The sequence below is a fragment of the Balearica regulorum genome, chromosome 5 (assembly GCF_011004875.1).
Source record: "Balearica regulorum gibbericeps isolate bBalReg1 chromosome 5, bBalReg1.pri, whole genome shotgun sequence".
NCBI lineage: Eukaryota > Metazoa > Chordata > Aves > Gruiformes > Gruidae > Balearica > Balearica regulorum.
The window spans coordinates 50,071,212-50,090,341 of record NC_046188.1 but is presented as its reverse complement, the minus strand read 5'-3'; the positions used below and the strand labels follow the sequence as shown (position 1 = coordinate 50,090,341).

The window sequence follows — 19,130 nt, the reverse complement described above, 5'->3', positions numbered from 1 at the left end:
AACTATGAACTTGATCTGTTTATTCTAAGTGTCAGATTAATGGTACAAAGAAGAAATTAAGATTACAAATATAGATTATTAGCTACATTACAGGACCTGCTACAAACACCCTACAAATAGCCAGGCCATGCACATGAAATGCTGCCTTTTCTGTATGGGCCTTTGACTTCACTAATAAGTAAAAAATACAGGGATATTTAAAGTACAAGCTAACAGGGACCTGAAGAACAATTTGAACTATGAAAAAACAAAGTTGTATTTCCTAATCTTTAATGATTAGCCAAAGGCACCAAGATCTCTCCAACAACTTAAGGTCAAAAGAGGAAAACTAGTTCAGCTATGTAATCCTTAACAAACTCAGCATGTTTAGTAAAGTCATAAAAAAAAAATCTGAAAGGGAAGAATGAATTGAAGCTCACTCAAAGCAGGCCTCCGCAACAGCAGGATATTGAATAGATGGCATCTACTACATTCTAATGGGTGTTATTTTAATAATTTTTTGATTGATTATATTTCTCAAGCACAGATTACAATTTACGGGAAGAAGATTTAAAGAATAGGGAGCATATAATTTACTCTGCCTTTACAACTACAGCCAGAAACAAATCAAAGCAGAACTGCAATAACAAAACCAGGAGACATCCATCTTACTGTTTATGGGACAGATATGAGTCATTTTGCATGAGTTCCAGGGAACTACACATATGTGAAGATGACCTTGGGCCACATGCATAAGTGAAATAGAATATGGTTTTCTTGGTTTATAAATCTATTAAATTTATACAGGTGGAGACGAAAAACCCCCAACAAAAGAGCAATATGTTGAGAAAGAAAAAACACAAAACTATGTTGGCATGTCCTGCTAAATTTTTTTAGACAATGAGTAGAACAGCTTTATAATCAGATATCAGATTTATTAAACCATAGGAAAGGACTGACCCTTACCGTCTCAGAACAAGATATTTTGCTGGAGACATGGAAATGGATGGAATTTTCATCCAAGATAATATAAGAAACACCATAACCATCATCAGCCACCTAGGGGAAGAAAGAGGAAATCACATTCTAAACTTTTTCTTTTTCCTTCTATTCCTAAATTATCTTATACATAATTAAACAATTCTTAGTGTGCAGTTTTTAAAAATGAGTTGCAATTTCTCCTCAAGCAAAAATTAAGCTTCCACATTTAATGTGTAATTTCTGAAGACTGATTCCACTTAAGGAAACAGTTCTAGTCTCCTCTGAAGTGCCTGGAATTAACATCTTCTGAATATATATCTGCAATATTTCCCAACTTTAGTATTTTGAAATAGAATACTTGTTCAAAGACCTCCTCCTACGAAGGTCTGGTCCTAAGCAGTTATACCGCTTCAGTACTGAAGTAGAAAAATAGTTCAGTTGTATACCTAAATATCCTGTTTCCTGGGATCACTCTGCAGATGGAAACAAATACCGTATATAAATATGGAGTATACAAGCCTTGTATTACGAAAACTTGCCCAAAGGCTAAGTCAGCTGTCTCTACAGCAAAGATATCATTCTGAACACCTGTATCATGAGCAGAGCTCTGGTCCGATTTCAACATTATCAGCATTAACTGTCCCAATTTTCAGTCTGGTATTACATTTAAAGTATGTCTAGTAAAGGTGCACAAGTCCATGGGACCTGATGAGATGCATCCACAGGTCTTGAGGGAACTGGCAGATGAAGTTGCTAAGCCACTATCCATCATATTTGAGAAGTCGTGGCAGTCTGCTTAAGTTCCTACTGACTGGAAAAGGGGAAACATAACCCCCATTTTTAAAAAGGGACAAAAGGAAGATCTGGGGAACTACAGGCCAGTCAGTCTCACCTCTGTGCAAAATCATGGACCAGATCTTCCTAGAAACTATGCTAAGGCACATCGAAAATAAGGAGGTGACTGGTGAAAGACAACATGGCTTAAACTAAGGGCAAATTGTGTCTGACAAATTTGGTGGCCTTCTATGATGGGGTTACAGCGTTGGTGGATTAAGGAAGTGCAACTGATGTCATCTACCTGGACTTGTGCAAAGCATTTGACACTGTCCCATGTGATATCCTGTCTCTAAATTGGAGAGATGTGGATTTCATAGATGGACCACTGGGTGGATAAGGAACTGGTTGGATGGTCACACTCAAAGAGCTGCAGTTAATGGCTCGATGTCCAAGTGGAGATCAGTGATGAGTGGCATTCCTCAGGGGTCGGTACTGGGACCAGCGCTGTTTAACATCTTTGTCCACAACATGGACAGTGGGATTGAGTACACCCTCAGCAAGTTTGCCGACGACACCAAGCTGTGCAGTGTGGTCAACATGCTGGAGAGAAGGTATGCCCTCCAGCAGAACCTTGACAGGCTGGAGAGGTGGGCCCGTGCAAACCTTATGAAGTTCAACAAGGCCAAGTGCAAGGTCCTGTACATGGGTTGGGGCAATCCCAAGCACAACTACAGGCTGGGCAGAGAATGGATTGAGAGCAGCCCCGAGGAGAAGGGCTTGGGGGTGTTGGTGGATGAAAAGCTCGACATGAGCTGGCAATGTGTGCTTGCAGCCCAGAAAGCCGACTGTATCCTGGGCTGCATCAAAACCATCGTGACCAGTAGATCAAGGGAGGTGATTCTCCCCCCACTACTCTGCTCTTGTGAGACCCCACCTGGAGTACTGCGTCCAGCTCTGGAGGCCCCAGTACAGGAGAGACATGGACCTGTTGAAGCAAGTCCAGAGGAGGGCCACAAAGATGATCAGAGGTCTGGAGCACCCCTCCTATGAGGACAGGCTGACAGAGTTGGGATTGTTCAGCCTGAAGACGAGAAGGCTCCAGGGAGATCTAATTGCAGCCTTCCAGTACCCAAAGGGGACCTACAAGAAATCTGGAGAGGGACTGTTTACAAGGGCATGTAGTGATAGGACAAGGGGTTTAAGCTGAAGGAGGGTAGATTTAGATTAGGTATTAAGAAGAAATTCTTCACTACAGGGGTGGTGAGGCACTGGAACAGGTTGCCCAGAGAGGTTGTGGAAGCCCCATCCCTCGAAGTGTTAAAAGCCAGGTTGGACGGGGCTTTGGGCAACCTGGTCTAGTGGAAGGTGTCCCTGCCCATGGCAAGGAGGTTGGAACTAGATCATCTTTAAGGTCCCTGCCAACCCAAACCATTCTATGGATTATTTTATAAACATAGACTATCCTGCTACCACCCTCCTTCCTGTCATTGCTAACTCAAAGGATCACAACCTTCAAGCTCTTTGCTGCTAAGCAGCCTGATAGTCTTCTTGTCATTAGTACTACAGGGCTATATTCTACAGAATACTTTAAAAACCCCAACAAACAGCACATAGAAAGTCTGATGTACTGATCTCTGGGCTACTTCAGCAAACCAAAGCACAGTTTTTATAAGGATACAAAAAAAGTTGAAGGGAAATGCAAGCAGGGTTATTTGGAAAGGCAGACAACTGAATGAAAGAAATTGAAGGAATGAAGAAATATTAAGAAAGGAGCAGTTAATGTAGCATTAGCAAAAACAAAAGGAAAAAAGTGTTAGATATTCCTGCAGCCAAAACCCTATTTTATTGCCAGACCACACCTTTTTGGGGGATTCTAAATACTGACTTTATATGCTGAGCAAGTCAGTTTCTCATGAATGAGCAGCATTGCAATTCCTTGATGCTGCAATTTAAACTTATTCCAGCTTCAAGAGCTACTGAAAGCTGTATCAGAAACATGAATAAATAAATAAAAAATCAACCCACAAAAAACAACTTCCAGCTTGACAAACCAGCCAAAATGTACTGCACTTATCCCAATTTCTGTGTGGCAAAGAACAGTCCTGTGATTCCCATCATTGTTCTTTCAATAGAAATGCTTTCTAAAACCAGATTAGTCTATAGCCCCATGAAGTCTGCTTAATAGATTTTGTTAACAACAATATTATCATCAATGGCCATGTTCAAATCCTGGTAAAATACTACAGCGTGTCAGAAGCTTGTAAAATCTCTAACAATACACTAGTTTCTTGAAAGTCTACAGAAGCTGTAGAAAGTCATTTTATTCTTGACTTAGCCACTATTCACACTTAGGAGCGCAAGCAGAACAACGTGTGTAGCTTAATTTGGAAGAAAGTATGAACACTTTTTTTTTTAATTAATCACGAAATATATATAAACAGGTCAACCATAATTGCTTTTATAAATCACAACCTTAAAATCTAATTAAAGTAATAAGGCATTTGTCACTGTAATAATAGCCTGATGTACAGAAGCTCTGGGCATAGGTAATATGATAAAAGCCCCCACTTTATCAGATCTCTCTGCCATGGAGCCCCATACCACATTTGATAACTGCCTATTTCCTTTAGAATAATTCATTCTTGTAGCAGGGTATGAGAAAAAAGTGATGCAGATTTTTCTGAGTACATCCACATCAAGGGGAAGCATTAAATGCATGTATTTAAAAGCATGTGTTGCACCTTTGTTGTGCAACATTAAGGTATTACAGATCTGAAATTTTTAGATTGACTTATTTTAAATAAAATTATTTTTAAAGGGATACTTGTATTTAACACACATACCGGTCCAAATCCTCCACCACTAGATAACATCTCAGGGTTCTTCTTCAGATCAATGTGTTGCTGTGGTGTCTGACTTGTTGACAGCCTCCAAGGCTCTGACAAAACCTTTATTAGATATCAAAGAAATGCAAAGTATAACACACTGTTTAAGAACATGAAGCTGTCTCAAAAACTAGTCAAGATAAGTTAGAAAGCACTTAATAAAGCAATATTAAGGATAACTCCAGTACCCATTTCAATGGAATGAACAATTAAGAAGGTTAAAAGAAACAGAGAATAAAAGTTCTTTCCATAGAAATGCTATTGCAAAACAGATTAATCTGGTCTATAGCCTGATAAATTCTGCACTATGGGTCTTGTAACAACAAGATCGTTAATGGCCATATTCAAATCCTGGTAAGATACTACATCAAGTTAGAAGATGTAAAATCTCTAACAATACACATGTATCTTGAAAGCCTGCGGAAGCTGTAGAAAGTTGTTTTATTCTTGACTTATCCACTACTCACATTTAGGAGGGCAAGGAGACAAATGTGAGTAACTTAATTAGGAGGCAAGCTGGAACACATTTTTTATTAATCAGAAAACATGAACAAGTGCAATATAACAACTTTTATAAAACCCAACCTTAAAATCTAGTTTAAGTAATAAAGCATTTGTCTCGGTAATAAACAGTGACATTAATGTTGGGTATTAAAAAACCCCCGAAAAACAAACAAACAAAACCCCACAATGTACAGTTCCTTTAACTCACAGCAACTTAAGTGATTTTTGTCACAGTTCCAAAAGAACATTCTTGAGAGAAAACACACAGCCTCTGTTACGCTGCCTTGAAAATATGTAAAACCACAGCAACCAATTTTTTTTTAATTCTGACTTTCTTGCAATCCTTAATAACATGTATTATGCTACAAGCTCACAGAAAGCATTACTATAGGTCTATTAATAAGTGCATATGTATAGCAAAATGAAACTAACTTGTAATCTACCAGCAGACATTAAACAATGCTAGCTAAACTTTTACCTTTTTTCTTAGGAAAGCCAGAGGTCTATAAGTGTGTACGCAGATACCACAAAATACTACATAAACAAAGGATAGTTACTGTAATTAATAGTTATCATTAAAGTCACTTACTTCCTTAAGGAAAGGAGAATCTACAGCAAGGTACTTTGACACAACATAAAGGCAGAACAGATGGCGGTCAATGCCAGCACCAGTCATGGCAAGACGATATAAGTGCTGATGTTTGGCAGCAGCAAGTCGAAAGAATTTAAGCTTATTTTCATTCTAACAATGAAAAAAAAGATGAAGAAAAAAAATCAGTTAAGTGAACTGGGTTGAGGATGGAGGTGCAGAAATTAAGTTACAGCAATGGCTCTAGAGCACTTAAGGGTCAAGTACAAGAGAAAACACATGCAACTAACACAAAATACTAGTATCCTCTGGCTTTTCAACCTCATGTATTCAATATCAGGTATTAGCAAGTGCCAACTATTACCTGCTGTAAACAGTGCATAATAAAAACAAATTTGTATTTTAAGTATGATCTAACCCCAGAATCAAACATGATTACAACTCAAGTTTACTACATTATTGTATATTTAGTTTCTAGAGGCACTGGTCTTAAAAAGTTATAGAAGAGCAAATCTCAAAACAATTTAAGAAAAGCTGGAACTGCAACAACCATTTTAGAAGGCAAACTGACAACACTAGAAGGTATTGGGGTCCATCAATGCTGGTAATTTTTTTAAAGCCTTCTCTTAAGAGCTCAGGAGCAGGCAATTCCAAAGTGTCGTAAGCCAAGCAGGTGGGGCAGAATGCCTGTCTGAGCAGGGATCTTCTAGAACTGTCACAGTTTAACCCCAGCCAGCAGTTAAGCACCATGCAGCTGCTTGCTCACTCCCCCCATGGCAGGATGGAGGAGAGAATCAGAAGAGTAAAAGTGAGAAAACTCATGGGCCAAGATCAAGAAGGTTTAATAGGTAAAGCAAAGGCCATACACACAAGCAAAGCAAACCAAGGAATTCATTCACCACTTCCCATGGGCAGGCAGGTGTTGTTCAGCCATCTCCAGGAAAGCAGGGCTCCATCATGCATGACAGTTACTTGGGAAGACAAACGCCATCACTCCAAACATCCCCCCCTTCCTTCTTCTTCCCCCAGCTTTATGTGCTAAGTATGATGTCATATGGTATGGAATATCCCTTTGGTCAGTTGGGGTCAGCTGTCCCCTCCCAACTTCTTGTGCATCCCCAGCCTACTTACTGGTGGGTGGTGTGAGAAGCAGAAAAGGCCTTGACCCTGTGTAAGCACTGCTCAACACTAACAAAAATACATCTCTATATAACAAAAACATTTCTATATTATCATCAACACTGTTTTCAGCACAAATCCCAAACATAGCCTCATACTAGCTACTACAAGGAAAATTAACTCCATCCCAGCCAAAACGAGCACAAGAACTTAGGAATAAAAGAAAAGCATATGGACATTGGAAACAAGAACAGGCAACACAGGAGGACTACTGAGATGCTATTTGCCACTGTGAGAAGAAAATTTGTATGGCCAAAGCTTCATTAGAGTTCAAGCTGGCCAGTTCCCATCATCTCTGCATCAGACTTTTTATCCTCTTGAGCACAACCTGGCTCCCTACCTCTTCCACAGTGTTCTCTCTCCTTTAGACTAGGCAAGAATAATTAGGTTCAAACTCTCCTCACAGATCCTTTTCAGAGGTTTCTAACCATCCTTCTTGCTCTCCTTTAGACACTCTCCAATTCATCCATACCTTAAGTGTGGTATCCAAAACAGGACATACCACCCCAGCTAATGCTGTAATAGAAAAAAAGTGCAGAGACAAGAGACTACTAAAAATAAAGGGCAAGACTAACTAAAGTGAGGGCTCTACTTTTTTCCAATAGCATAGCACTGGATGTGCTATGTCAGTTTTCAGTTACTGATTGTTATAATCCTAGATCTTTTTCATTAGAACTTCTACCCATGCAGCTGTTACTTAGGCCTGGATGCAATACCTTGAGTATATTTCTATTTAACAAAATCTTCTTTTTCAGGTCAAATTTTTATTGAGTCTGAAGAACTGGAAATCCCCTTCAGCTTACCAAAGCCTACTAAAAAGATTTATTTCATCAGCTGTATCTGTGAAAACTGTACTAGCAGTGGATTAAAGAACAGACAGACCTCAAGATGACTGACCTCCACTCTTCCATTTTGACAGCAAATATTTTAACCAGTATTGTACAAGTTTTCCAAACCAATAAGTTTTCCTCTAGACCAGGCTTCCTTTGTTTGCTAACCAGAACATGACAAGAAAGATTAAAAAGCCCACTGAAATCAACATAAGAGCAACTACTTATTTCCTGTGAGTAATACTTGCTTCCCTATCAGAAAGGAAAGCCCAACTCGTATGAGATTACTTGTTTTACAAATCTATGTGTGAATTTTAAAAGTGACAAAAATTTCACAAGTCATCTGTATTTTCTGGAGTTCAGGAACTGTAAGAAATGGCATATTTGGCTAAATTACTGCCATTTTATTTTGGAATAGCCTTGAATTTCTGCCATGTTGACAGAAAATGTGGACAATTACTTTTTGCTGCACTTCCTTCCTAAAAAAAAAAAAGGCATCACTGTGTTTAAAAACTATTTGGATATGGATACCTAATGATAACACATATGCCTTATGGATTGTACAAGGCAACAAGACATGAACTTACACTTTCAGTTGGGTCTTCCATGGTTTGAACAAAATTACATGATTCAATAGTACACGAACGAACAGTTTCGGTTCTGCCTTCTCTGAACAAGCGTGTCATAGAGGCTTCATATGTTAAAGAAAATTTTCCCATGTCCTTGAAAAGGGAAACATAAGAACTTAAAAGTTTTAGCCAGACTTAGCCCCTCTTTCTTAATCAAAAGTTCAAGGTAAGCACACAGGATGTCAATCACTCCACAAATTAAACTCAAGTTTTCCGTAGCCCACCATTAGCAGTCTTACCTAAAGATAATAAAGGCAAAAATAAGATTAGTAGTAGTATCTGATAAACACTAACAGAAAAAACAAACTAGCAAGGACTATCTTGGCATTTTATATTCAGTCGTCTTCACTTTATAACAGAAGCAGATTTAAAGGCTATCAAAAACCTATTTGGAAGTTAACTGGCTTCCTAATTAACACACCTGTGGTAAGTAATGGAGAAAACTGTAACATCCTTTAAAGTATTTTCAGTTAAAAGTTTAATAGCATGGAGAAGCATGCCAGTGTAGGGATTTTCAAGAAAGTGAGAACTGAAAACTGCCTGCAAAATCCAGGAAGTGTGGCTTCCGTATTTCCTATAGATGTGCACAATCTACAGATTAAAAGTTGCCAAATGATAGAAGTTTATCTAACATGTTAGCAACTCTACCAGTCTAAAACCCACATCAGAACAGATTGTGAAAGTCTGTTCAGTTTTAGATTAAGAGGATGGGTGTTCAAAATAAAACAGGTGAGTGGGTAATCAAACTATTTGCTATGTAGCTACCCTAACCAATGGTAAAAAAAAGACTAAGTGGTGATAGCAGGCAGGAAATCTGGATGCTTTGAAAAAACATTTGGAATTAGTTAAAAAAATAAAAATGTTAGAACAGTATCTCAACAGTGACAACTAGAAAGCAAAATGAAAAACATGCATGTTGCTACATGGGTGTTTTCTGAAAGCACATTATAGAAAAGGTTAACTAACAGAAGAAAACACCAGCAGGCATTTCTGTTAATACTGTTAGGGAGTGTCCATTGACTACTGAATGAAGGGTGACTCCAAACTAAAAGATTAAATTTAGTGTTGTTTGGATTATAACATGGCTTGGATTATAAACACAGCTACTAGAAGTTTCATATCTACTTCTTTCAAGTTCAAAATGCCTAGGGATAGACCAACTAAGCAGAACAGCAAAATTTGCACGAGCATCAATATGTCAACCTTTGGAAAATTATTTTCCAGCCAGTAATCTGTTTAGGGTTTGTAACAATTTCCATTGAATGTCTTTAATAACCTTGCACAATCAGTGCAAGATTACTCTAAAGTACTTTACACAGTCGCATGTTTTAATCAAAGATGCTGTACCCAAATTAATGCGATTCTAGAAGCCAGAAACAGTCTGTTCTTACCCGATAGTGAGCAAGCTGCAGGGCAAGTTGCACGAAGGCATCAGGGCTGGTTTTTGCTTTCTTTATTAGTCCTTTCCCAAAAGTATCAAAGAAAAATGAATAGAAGTCCACATCATCTGCCAGAGCTGTAGCAGTGCTCAAAGACCTCTCAATCACTTCTTGACACTAAAATAAATAAATAAAGTACCTATATACAAATATGTGCATATGCATACATTTGATTGCATTTAGAGAACTGTTGAAAAAGTGCAAGTATTTTTAACTTATAAATAAAAAATGCTGCCTTTATGCATGCCAGGAACATAATTATATAAATAATCTCCCTTTAGAGAAAGAGGAGCAGCTATCTTTGCCAGAAAGTTAAAATTCAAAAAGTTAACAAAAAATAAGTTTTAAGCCAATGCACATCTGGAGTAAAAAAAAAATACGCTTTAAAAAAACACCAGCATTAAGACTGTTCAGATCACTAGAACATACAAGAATGACCCACAGAGCTAGAATGGCAATAGTTGTGTGGCTTCCAATCTGCCATATGTGCTTAAACAAACATATCACCATTACCTTTTTTATTCAAAATTAAAACCCAAATAGGTGATTGGCAGTTTGTCTTGAACTCAGGCAAAAAAAGAAAAAAAAAAAAAAACAAACATTATTAGACCGTCACTTATTTTTGACATGTTGCCAACCAAGAAAGTTTCTAGTAAAAACTTTGCATTTCCTGGCCGTAATTTTTACAGTGATGTTAAAATCTATCTTTTTAAATATACCAAGTAATGTCCACACATGAAATTCACATCTTATAGGACTCAAAGGAATTTGAAGTTTATAGGGTTTATAGTAATTTTTTTTTAGGGTTTACAGGGTTATAAGTATATAGAGTTTATAGGGTTTTCAGTAATTTATAGGATTTATCGGTAATTACTTAAATGATTTGACAGCTCAGGCAAAAGAGGAGCTTCTTCCTCAAACCACTAGCTTTTCTGTACGTACTTCTTCTGGAATTTCCCACTGCAGTTTGGTAGGAATAGGAATATTTTTATTGGTATCTCCTTTGCAATGCCCATCTTCTGAATAGCCCAGTTCAAGATACTCAGTTGCCATTACATTCTGCAAAGAACGACACTTCTTCAGAATTGCAACACATTACATATTGCTGTGGAATTAGGATTTCATTGTGAAATCAATATAACCTATTTTCAGTACATAGTGAAATACAATATACAATCCATTTCCAAATACTGAAAACAGCTGTAAGTGAAGCCCTCTGTTTTACCACTTACTTCAAGGCATTTTTCCTTGTGTTCTGAGTGGGAAGAAGATCAGATGTGCACTAACACCTATTCAATTACACTGGTGCATTTTATTAGATGCTACTGAATTAATAGAAATGTTTCAATTAAAAATCCACCTCAAACTTACTAATAGTAAAAAAAAGTCAGTCTTAGAGTCTTAGATTTCACAACCTTTGTTCAATTTATATTCTAGAGAACTTCTGCAAGTTTGCTGTCTGTCAAAATTTGCTCGTCAAGAAACAGTTTATTTCAGAGTAAGTGCATATCCCTGCAAGAATTTAATAATTTTTAAGATTTGCATCCCACTAAAAATTGCAGTTTATTTTATATATGCACTAGAGCTCTTGGGTGGGGAAGTAGAATGTTTCTAAGATGAACAATACAACTTGAACAACAGACAAAAAGAGATCTGTCTCAAGATGTCAAACATCATCCTCAATGTAACAAAAACAAAAAATAAATTAAAAAATACAGAATTATCAATAGATTTGAATCTACTAAATACAGAAAGGAAAAGCTTGACAAAAATCTACTGCATGTTCTACATATATATTTCTAATAATTTAATTTTCTTACATAGTGGTCAGAAAATGCCAACTATGAAATAAAGCTTAATCCATTCTATTCTAAAAACAGACAATCTATGAAGAACTAACAACAGATAACTTTAGGAAATTAAATCCTACTTAATTTATTTTAGTCATCTTAATTCTTAGCAGGAAATGAACCAGCTAATAGTAAATACAGTAACTGTTTTCCATTGAGCTAGTCTAAACGGCACTATCAAGTCAATCTCAAATCAGTTTGGCCTTCTTTCTTCCCTGGTTAGAGAATGCAATGAGAATTTTTTTGTTCTTACACACATGGAAATGCTCATATAAAAAAATTAAGAAATTACTTGGGGCACCAGTCAGACCTGAGACCCATTTGCAAAAATACCTAATGAAATCAGAATTAACTAATGTTGATGAAACAGTTTTGAGTGATTGAGTCATGTAACTGTTCACAGGTTTAAGCTTTAAAAAGAAAAAAATCAAATAGGATTTTAAGTAATAAACTAACAAACCTGATATGATGAACAAACCTGACAAAAAGTGCATTCATTCCCTTCATTGCAAATAAATACAGGAGATAATTTAAACAGCATATCAATGTGCAGCTGATCAAACAATGCCTTAGAAGAAAAGTTAAACTCTGTACCACTTCTTTAAATTTTGAAAGTAAGTGTGAGATTTTTATAGCACAAGAAAGCACAACTGCTTCAAGAGCATGTATATATGAAAAATACAATGCCATATCAAAGAGGAAACAATTTATTGATTTAGAATATTATAAATAAGTTAAATGAGCAGCTGTATCACTTTTCTATGAAGTTGTCTATGCTTATTAAAAAGCCATAAAGACTTTTAATTTAAAGGACAACAACCTTTTAAGCAAGATGTTTGGTTTTTGGTTTGGTTTTTTGTTGGTTTGTTTTTTTTAAAATTCTACCATCACTGTAGATACAGGCCCATAAACACTCATCAGCAACATGAATGCAAAGGACTGAAAGTAACTGCTGATCTTCAGGACTGTTGCATGGACCATATCCCATTATCTTCTGCATTAACTTTTTGTACTAAATACCTACCTCCCACAGGTGTCCAACAATAGGAGCATCTGCCCAAGAGTGCTCTGCATTCAGACCCATTCTGCCATTTTTGAATACTATAAGCGTGAATGTTTTATCAAACCACCTAGAAAAGAAATTAGGATTTCCTTACGGTTTTGTACATTTCAACAGCATTTTTATACTGTAATTTTATCTCCCTCAAAAATTCACATTTACATATACTAGTTCTTGGATTATTTTTTTTAAATAATAGTTTATTTAAATAAATAGACATAAATTTGGACCTCATGAAGTTCAACCTTGTGAACACCATGACGTTCAACAAGGCCAAGTGCAAGGTCCTGCTCCTGGGTCAGGGCAATGCCCAGTATTAATACCAGCTGAGGGATGAATGGATTGAGAGCAGCCCTGCAGAGAGAGACTTGAGGTACTGGTGGATGAAGAATTGGACATGAGCCAGCAATGTGTGCTTGCAGTCCAGAAACCCAATCATATCCTGGGCTGCATAAGAAGCAGCGTGGCCAGGAGGTTGAGGAGAGGCGATTGTCCCCCTCTACTCTGCTCTTATGAGACCCCCCCCAACCTGGAGTACTGCACACAGCTCTGGGGTTGCCAGTACAAGAAAGACATGGACCTGTTACAGCAGGTCCAGGGGACAGCCATGAAAATGGTCAGAGGGCGGGAACATCTCTCCCATGAAGAAAGGCTGAGAGTTTGGGCTGTTCAGTCTGGAGAAGAGAAAGTTCTGGGACACCTTATTGCTGCCTTTCAATATATGAGGGAGGCTTATAAGAAAGACTGAGAAAGACTTTACCAGGGTCTGCAGCAACAAGGCAACAGTTATAAATTGAAAGAGGGTAGATTTAGATTTGCTATAAGGGGGACCTTTTTTTATGAGGGTGGTGAGATACTGGAACATGATGCCCAGAGGAGTTGTGGATGCCCCATCATCGGAAGTGTTCAAAGTCAGGTTGGATGGGGCTTTGAGCAACCTGATCTAGTGAAAGATGTCCCTGCCCACGGCAAGTGGGTTGGACTAGATGATCATCGAAGGTCCCTTCCAATGCAAACCATTCTGTGATTCTATGAAATTTATCATCTTATACATCACTAATTTATATGTATTAGCTATGTGAATTAGTGAAATTCTAAAAAAGAGAAGGTGTTTTCCACAGTCAACACTGTACCTGTCATAACATCTGCCATGTATTAAGGATTTTGCATATGCATCCAGTGACCTCACTGGATCTTCTTTCTTGTACCCTTGCTCAACGTCATCCAACGTCACAAAAAATGCTGCTTTTTCAACAGCATCTAAGGACTGTTTGTTCTTTCCACGACTAAAATAAGCCTGTCGAGCTTTAGCCCATGGTACTCTGCAAAAAAGAATTTGGTTTATAACCAGATTACATGAATTTGTCAATGTTTTATCACCCTTAAGATCAGTATGAGACATTCACTCTACTTCTATCAAATTTGAAATGACTACTTTTATTGCATTTAAACTATATCAGCAGTGAAAAATTCTGAAATAAGTGTACAGTGTAATCCTAGGAATCAATTCAACATATCATCACACATGTGCAAAGCTTAATCCTCAGAAATTCAACATTTCTGTGGCACGCAATACATACAGATCACCTATGTTTATAACTGCACAAAAGAAAATATCTATTATATAGAAGAAAATAGTAATAATAATGAAAACGATCAACAGATTAATATCCATCATTGTAACACCTAAATCTAAGAGTCTGTACAATTGTCAATGAAGCGTTCCATGGTAAATGCCTGAAACAGATCTGAAGTTAAAGAAGTTCTGAACAATGTAATTTCTGTATGGTTGGGCTACTTTTATTTATAAATTTATGTGGTTTTTCCAATGAAAAAAGTATTTCAGTTTGTTTTGAAGCAGAAAGTGAGAAAAAGGAAGGACTCCTATTAAGAAAGTATATTAAAATCCACAGCTCTTTCTCTCCCTTGTCCAGAAACAACTAGGCAGATTGAACTGTTTGCCACAATTTACTTGAATTCAATGATCTTGCACCTAGAACCAAGTACATACTGCTTTATTTTGTAGGTTCAAGTCATGAATATGGAGTAACAGTTACTGAATTCACATTCTAAATCTTAAAAATTAAGATATTATTTAAAATGCCAGTGAAGCCCAGAGTAGATAGAATACTCAAGTAGTTCAATACGTGTAATACTGTAAAACTTCCAATGACCACTCTTATGATAACAACAATTAAACCAAACTTCTCCAGCTAAGTATAGGTAATCTGTATACAGGTTTGCCGCTGCAAAATTACTTTTAACTCCTTGTAGTTACAAATTAGTCAAGAGCTGTTACACATTAGCAATATACAAAATCAGTGATCAAGGTATAATCAACTGACTGCAGCCTATTTAAAATTCCAAAGCCAATATTCAATTAATACGTTATACAACTATTTCTAAATATTAAAAATAATTTTAAAAGTAATAACCACCATACCTATCTCCTGCAGTAAGAGCTGCTAGTTTCTCTTCACCAGCCTGAGGCTCTGAATCATCATCAAGAATTCTTTGCATCTGCTGTTCGATTTCTCGGGGTTTCAACAGTCTACCATCATGGTACAGCCACACTTTGAAGTAACGGCCCTTATGATACACAACAATGTGTTTGCTGTCTTTCACGTGCTGGAGAGTATCTAGAATTACAATTACGTGAAAACAAACCTGAAGTCCCAAAACACTAATGCAGTAATTAACATCAAATGCCTACTGCATTCACTACCAGTTAGCCACAGCTTATTTATTTTAACAAAGTAATAGTGTGGAATAAAATGCTCCCCTCCATGTTATTTTAGCACAAAGATTCCTGCATGAAACAGTCAAATACCTGGATTTGTCATTCATTTGCATATATAGCACCACCAGTTTCCACACTGGAGGCTGATATTAAAGCAACTAAATCTGTATTTCTGTGTCTGAAAAGTAAGCACTAGTAGTGTAGTCTGATTAAGCAGTCAGCAAAAGAACACACTAAATGAGTCTGAGGAAAGGTACTTTTAAATCATCTGCATTCAAGTGCTAGACAACTCATGGTACAATCTGTGGGGAATCTTAAGAGCCCAAATTTAGTATCACAAGCTTTTGTTCACAGATACAGAGCAGATACAGATACTCTGGCAGATACAGAGTGAATACTCTATCTATGGCCAAAAAATGTAGTGTTATGGAAGCCACGGCAGCAGAAACGTAGGCCACAAATTTTTCCTCACTTTATTATTTATATGGCTTAATTGGGGTAAGCCTGAACTTAGTCATGAAGACATTATATCAAAGCCTTCAATTGATGAAAACTGTTAATTTAATTCCTTCACTACCCTAAAGAACTGTTATATTCCTATAAATCTTAGAAGTCCCATTACTGAGATGGTGAAGAAAGATGATGTCAAAACCGAGGGCTGAGCCTAAGAGTCATGATTCCAACAGATCCAAGAAGCATTGTACCAGAAAAGAGTTCCATAGTTTGGGTGCTCTCAGCTATCCATAAAGTTTTGGTAGGTATGCTCCATCTACTGACTGAAAGCAGTTTTATGCTAATCATGCCTTTGGCTATCCACTTTGCATTTCTGCCAAAGATAGGATGCCTGTGATAGAAGATTGGCAGAAGCATCACTCCAACAGTCAAGTATGTTAATACAATGGGTTGTGAATTGAGGAGAACCTCCACAGAGGAGGAAAAGCAGCAGCAAAGCAATCATCAGCCAGTGAGGTAACTTCTTCTATAATCTCAACCTGAGTCAGGACACCTCAAGTATTTGTCTCATGTACATGATGTGTCTCCATAAAAAAAGACAACTTCTTGAATGTAAAAAGCATGTGAGATCATTAGTCATCTACATGAACAACTGACTTCACAACAGTTGTTAAGCCCTGGCAATTACCTCTCAGACAGCTTACTTATGGGTCTAAATACAGATTTATGCTCCTGGAGTAAAGATTTGTTGTAATAAAAAAAAAAAAAAATCCCTTTCCTTTTTCTTGTCACTCCAAGAAGTCATTTATGTACATCTGAAGATGCATATAACATATTGCATGGGTTTCCTATAAAAAACAAAAACGGGAATGGAAAGACATAAAGGTTCTTAGCTGCTTAAAAGAAATAGTTCACTCCATAGTGTGTTTTGTTAAAAGACATGAAGATTAAACAACTGCTCATGTGACAGGATACAATGTTCATTAAGATTTTACCACAAATTAACATGAAGACATGCTATAGAATTTTTCTTTTTTTCCCCTCCCTTTTTCTGCTCCTTTAGGAACTGTAACATACATAAAATACTTAAAATATAATTGAAATCAGTGGGCAAGAAATCAAGATACTCATGAGAATCTGAGAAAAGTACCTTTAACTCCCTTATCCACATACAGAATGACAAAAGTTGTTTTTCCTTTAGAAAAATAGAAACAATGAAAAACTGAAAAAGTTAAATAGAAAATGTGAAGTGCTAAAGAAGAAAATAAGGTAATTTTATGATGTTGACTGTACTTTAAAAGACATTAAGCAGGAGAAACTGAAGAGAATCATTGATATATGGGATATATTTTAATAAGATGGTATAGTTAAAATGAGCCACTTCTACACTTTTGTGCAAAACTAATTTCAGACTAAGAGAACACCAAATCCAAAGCTAAATGCAAACAGTTCATATCTTTTATCAATGACAAGGAAGGGGCCAGGGTAGCACTTTCAGTACTTGAAGTATTCTAAATAACAATAGCTCATACACTACAGTTGTCTAATAGAGATTTTAAAACTTGCTAGTCTACTTAAGCTACTAGCTCATGATCAGAGAGTAATCAATCACATCAGGCATGTGTTTTTCTCCATTTTGCAGATAAAGGAAGGAAAGGAAATAATTCCTCAATAATCTACCAAAGGCCAGCAGCAAAACAGAGTAAAATCTTTATCTGACACACATCTACTGCTTTATCCACTAGCCAATGACACTTTCTCTCCCCTTATCCAACTTCATACAGTACAACAAATAGACCTACAGCAGTGAAGAGTGGGCACATCTCTGTGTCTGTTTAGAAATAGTTTTTTATTCTGTAGTTGAGTGAGTCTAACATGCTCAAAGGCAGCTTGAAATGTAAGAGTGAGTTACAGATCTCAAAGAAAGTTCAGAAAATAAGGAAGTATATCCTATCTCCAGGTGACAGCCTGTATGCACATCCCCAATGGAGGTGACTAACCAATAACCCCTTGCATTCCAAATTCCTACTGATTGTCCTCTGTGCTAATCATGACTGTCAGGATAACTCTGCCAAATGCTGTATTTCACGCTGATGCTGCCACTATGATGCAGTGTTGGACAAACGTGTGAACTCAGTTCTAAGAGGTTCTTCAGCATGTAACCAAACCAGATCATAGAAACCTAGATATAGCTTAAACTTTTGTAGAAAGCACAACAGAAATTTCCACTCAAATCTGCTGTGAAATTAAAAAATGAGGAAATGGATAGCAATGTTTTCTTCCACTTGTTGACTACAAATATTAGTATTTCTAGATGTAAAGTGCCTCCTTTTGCAGTGACAAAACTCAGGAAAAAAACACAACAAAAAAGCCACTTTAATATTAAGATCACAAAAAACAGCTTCAGTCTGGAAAATTTAGGATAAGCTGATGGAGATCTTTGGAGGCTACCTTGAGAAGAAACCCATGATCAACTTTTACGGATACGTTACCTTTAGAAAAATAACACCATACGAAGAAGAATCAGCCTCAAGATCTTGGATGATGTATTGACCATCAAAAAAATATGGTATTTTTATGTTGAGATACAACAATTTATCAAAGGTTTGCCATTGACTGAAGTGAAAAGCTTTTATAACTAGAAGCAATGTTAATGAATGCATGCAATGAGAGCACACATACACCTACAGTGAGAAAGTGTATATGAACTGTCACTTACAGATACTTTTTTTTTCTGAGTTAACATGATTGCTTTTGATCATGTAGATATATCCTTAGTCTCCCACAATAAGCAGAAGTTGCAGAAATAGACTCATGTGAAAGCGACCCTGCTGTAAGTCAACAGGTATGTCCCTCTATTTAACATTAAAATGTGAAAACTTAGTTACTCATAGCTTAGGATAATCAGACCATCACTGGGAGTTAGGGCAGAAACTTACAAAACCTGTAGCATATATTTTCTTAATGCCTTACAGGGAAAGTTTTGGACACATTCCTTATTACAGGTGATTTCACTTAGCTGATGTCTTACAGCGCCTATAAAAGGTCAAGGTAACAGTGGCATTGAAAACCTTGACAGGACTAAGACTGTACCTGCCTCTAAACAAGGTAAACAACTAGTGTTGAATGTACGTTCACAGTGAGAAAACATTGGAATGTTGTTGTGAATCACATGTTGAAAGGAAAAAGGAAGAGTCAAGCAAGCAAAAGATTTTAAAATGGTTGAGATAACAGA

General features: G+C 36.9%; 1 protein-coding gene across 5 annotated transcripts in view; it reads right to left on the bottom strand.

Annotated features, from left to right (window-relative positions):
- The window catches only part of LOC104633476 (carnitine O-palmitoyltransferase 1, liver isoform), a 64,533-nt gene that overhangs the window by 20,985 nt on the left and 24,418 nt on the right, over positions 1 to 19,130 (bottom strand). For all 5 annotated transcript variants that reach the window (XM_075754770.1, XM_075754772.1, XM_075754773.1 and 2 more), the window contains 9 exons: positions 15,146 to 15,341; positions 13,836 to 14,024; positions 12,667 to 12,772; positions 10,735 to 10,851; positions 9,745 to 9,909; positions 8,312 to 8,446; positions 5,716 to 5,868; positions 4,581 to 4,685; positions 946 to 1,038 (listed from right to left, as the gene is read on the bottom strand). In XM_075754770.1, coding sequence (XP_075610885.1) covers positions 946 to 1,038; positions 4,581 to 4,685; positions 5,716 to 5,868; positions 8,312 to 8,446; positions 9,745 to 9,909; positions 10,735 to 10,851; positions 12,667 to 12,772; positions 13,836 to 14,024; positions 15,146 to 15,341 — 1,259 coding nt within the window. The remainder of the gene's footprint in view (positions 1 to 945; positions 1,039 to 4,580; positions 4,686 to 5,715; positions 5,869 to 8,311; positions 8,447 to 9,744; positions 9,910 to 10,734; positions 10,852 to 12,666; positions 12,773 to 13,835; positions 14,025 to 15,145; positions 15,342 to 19,130) is intronic.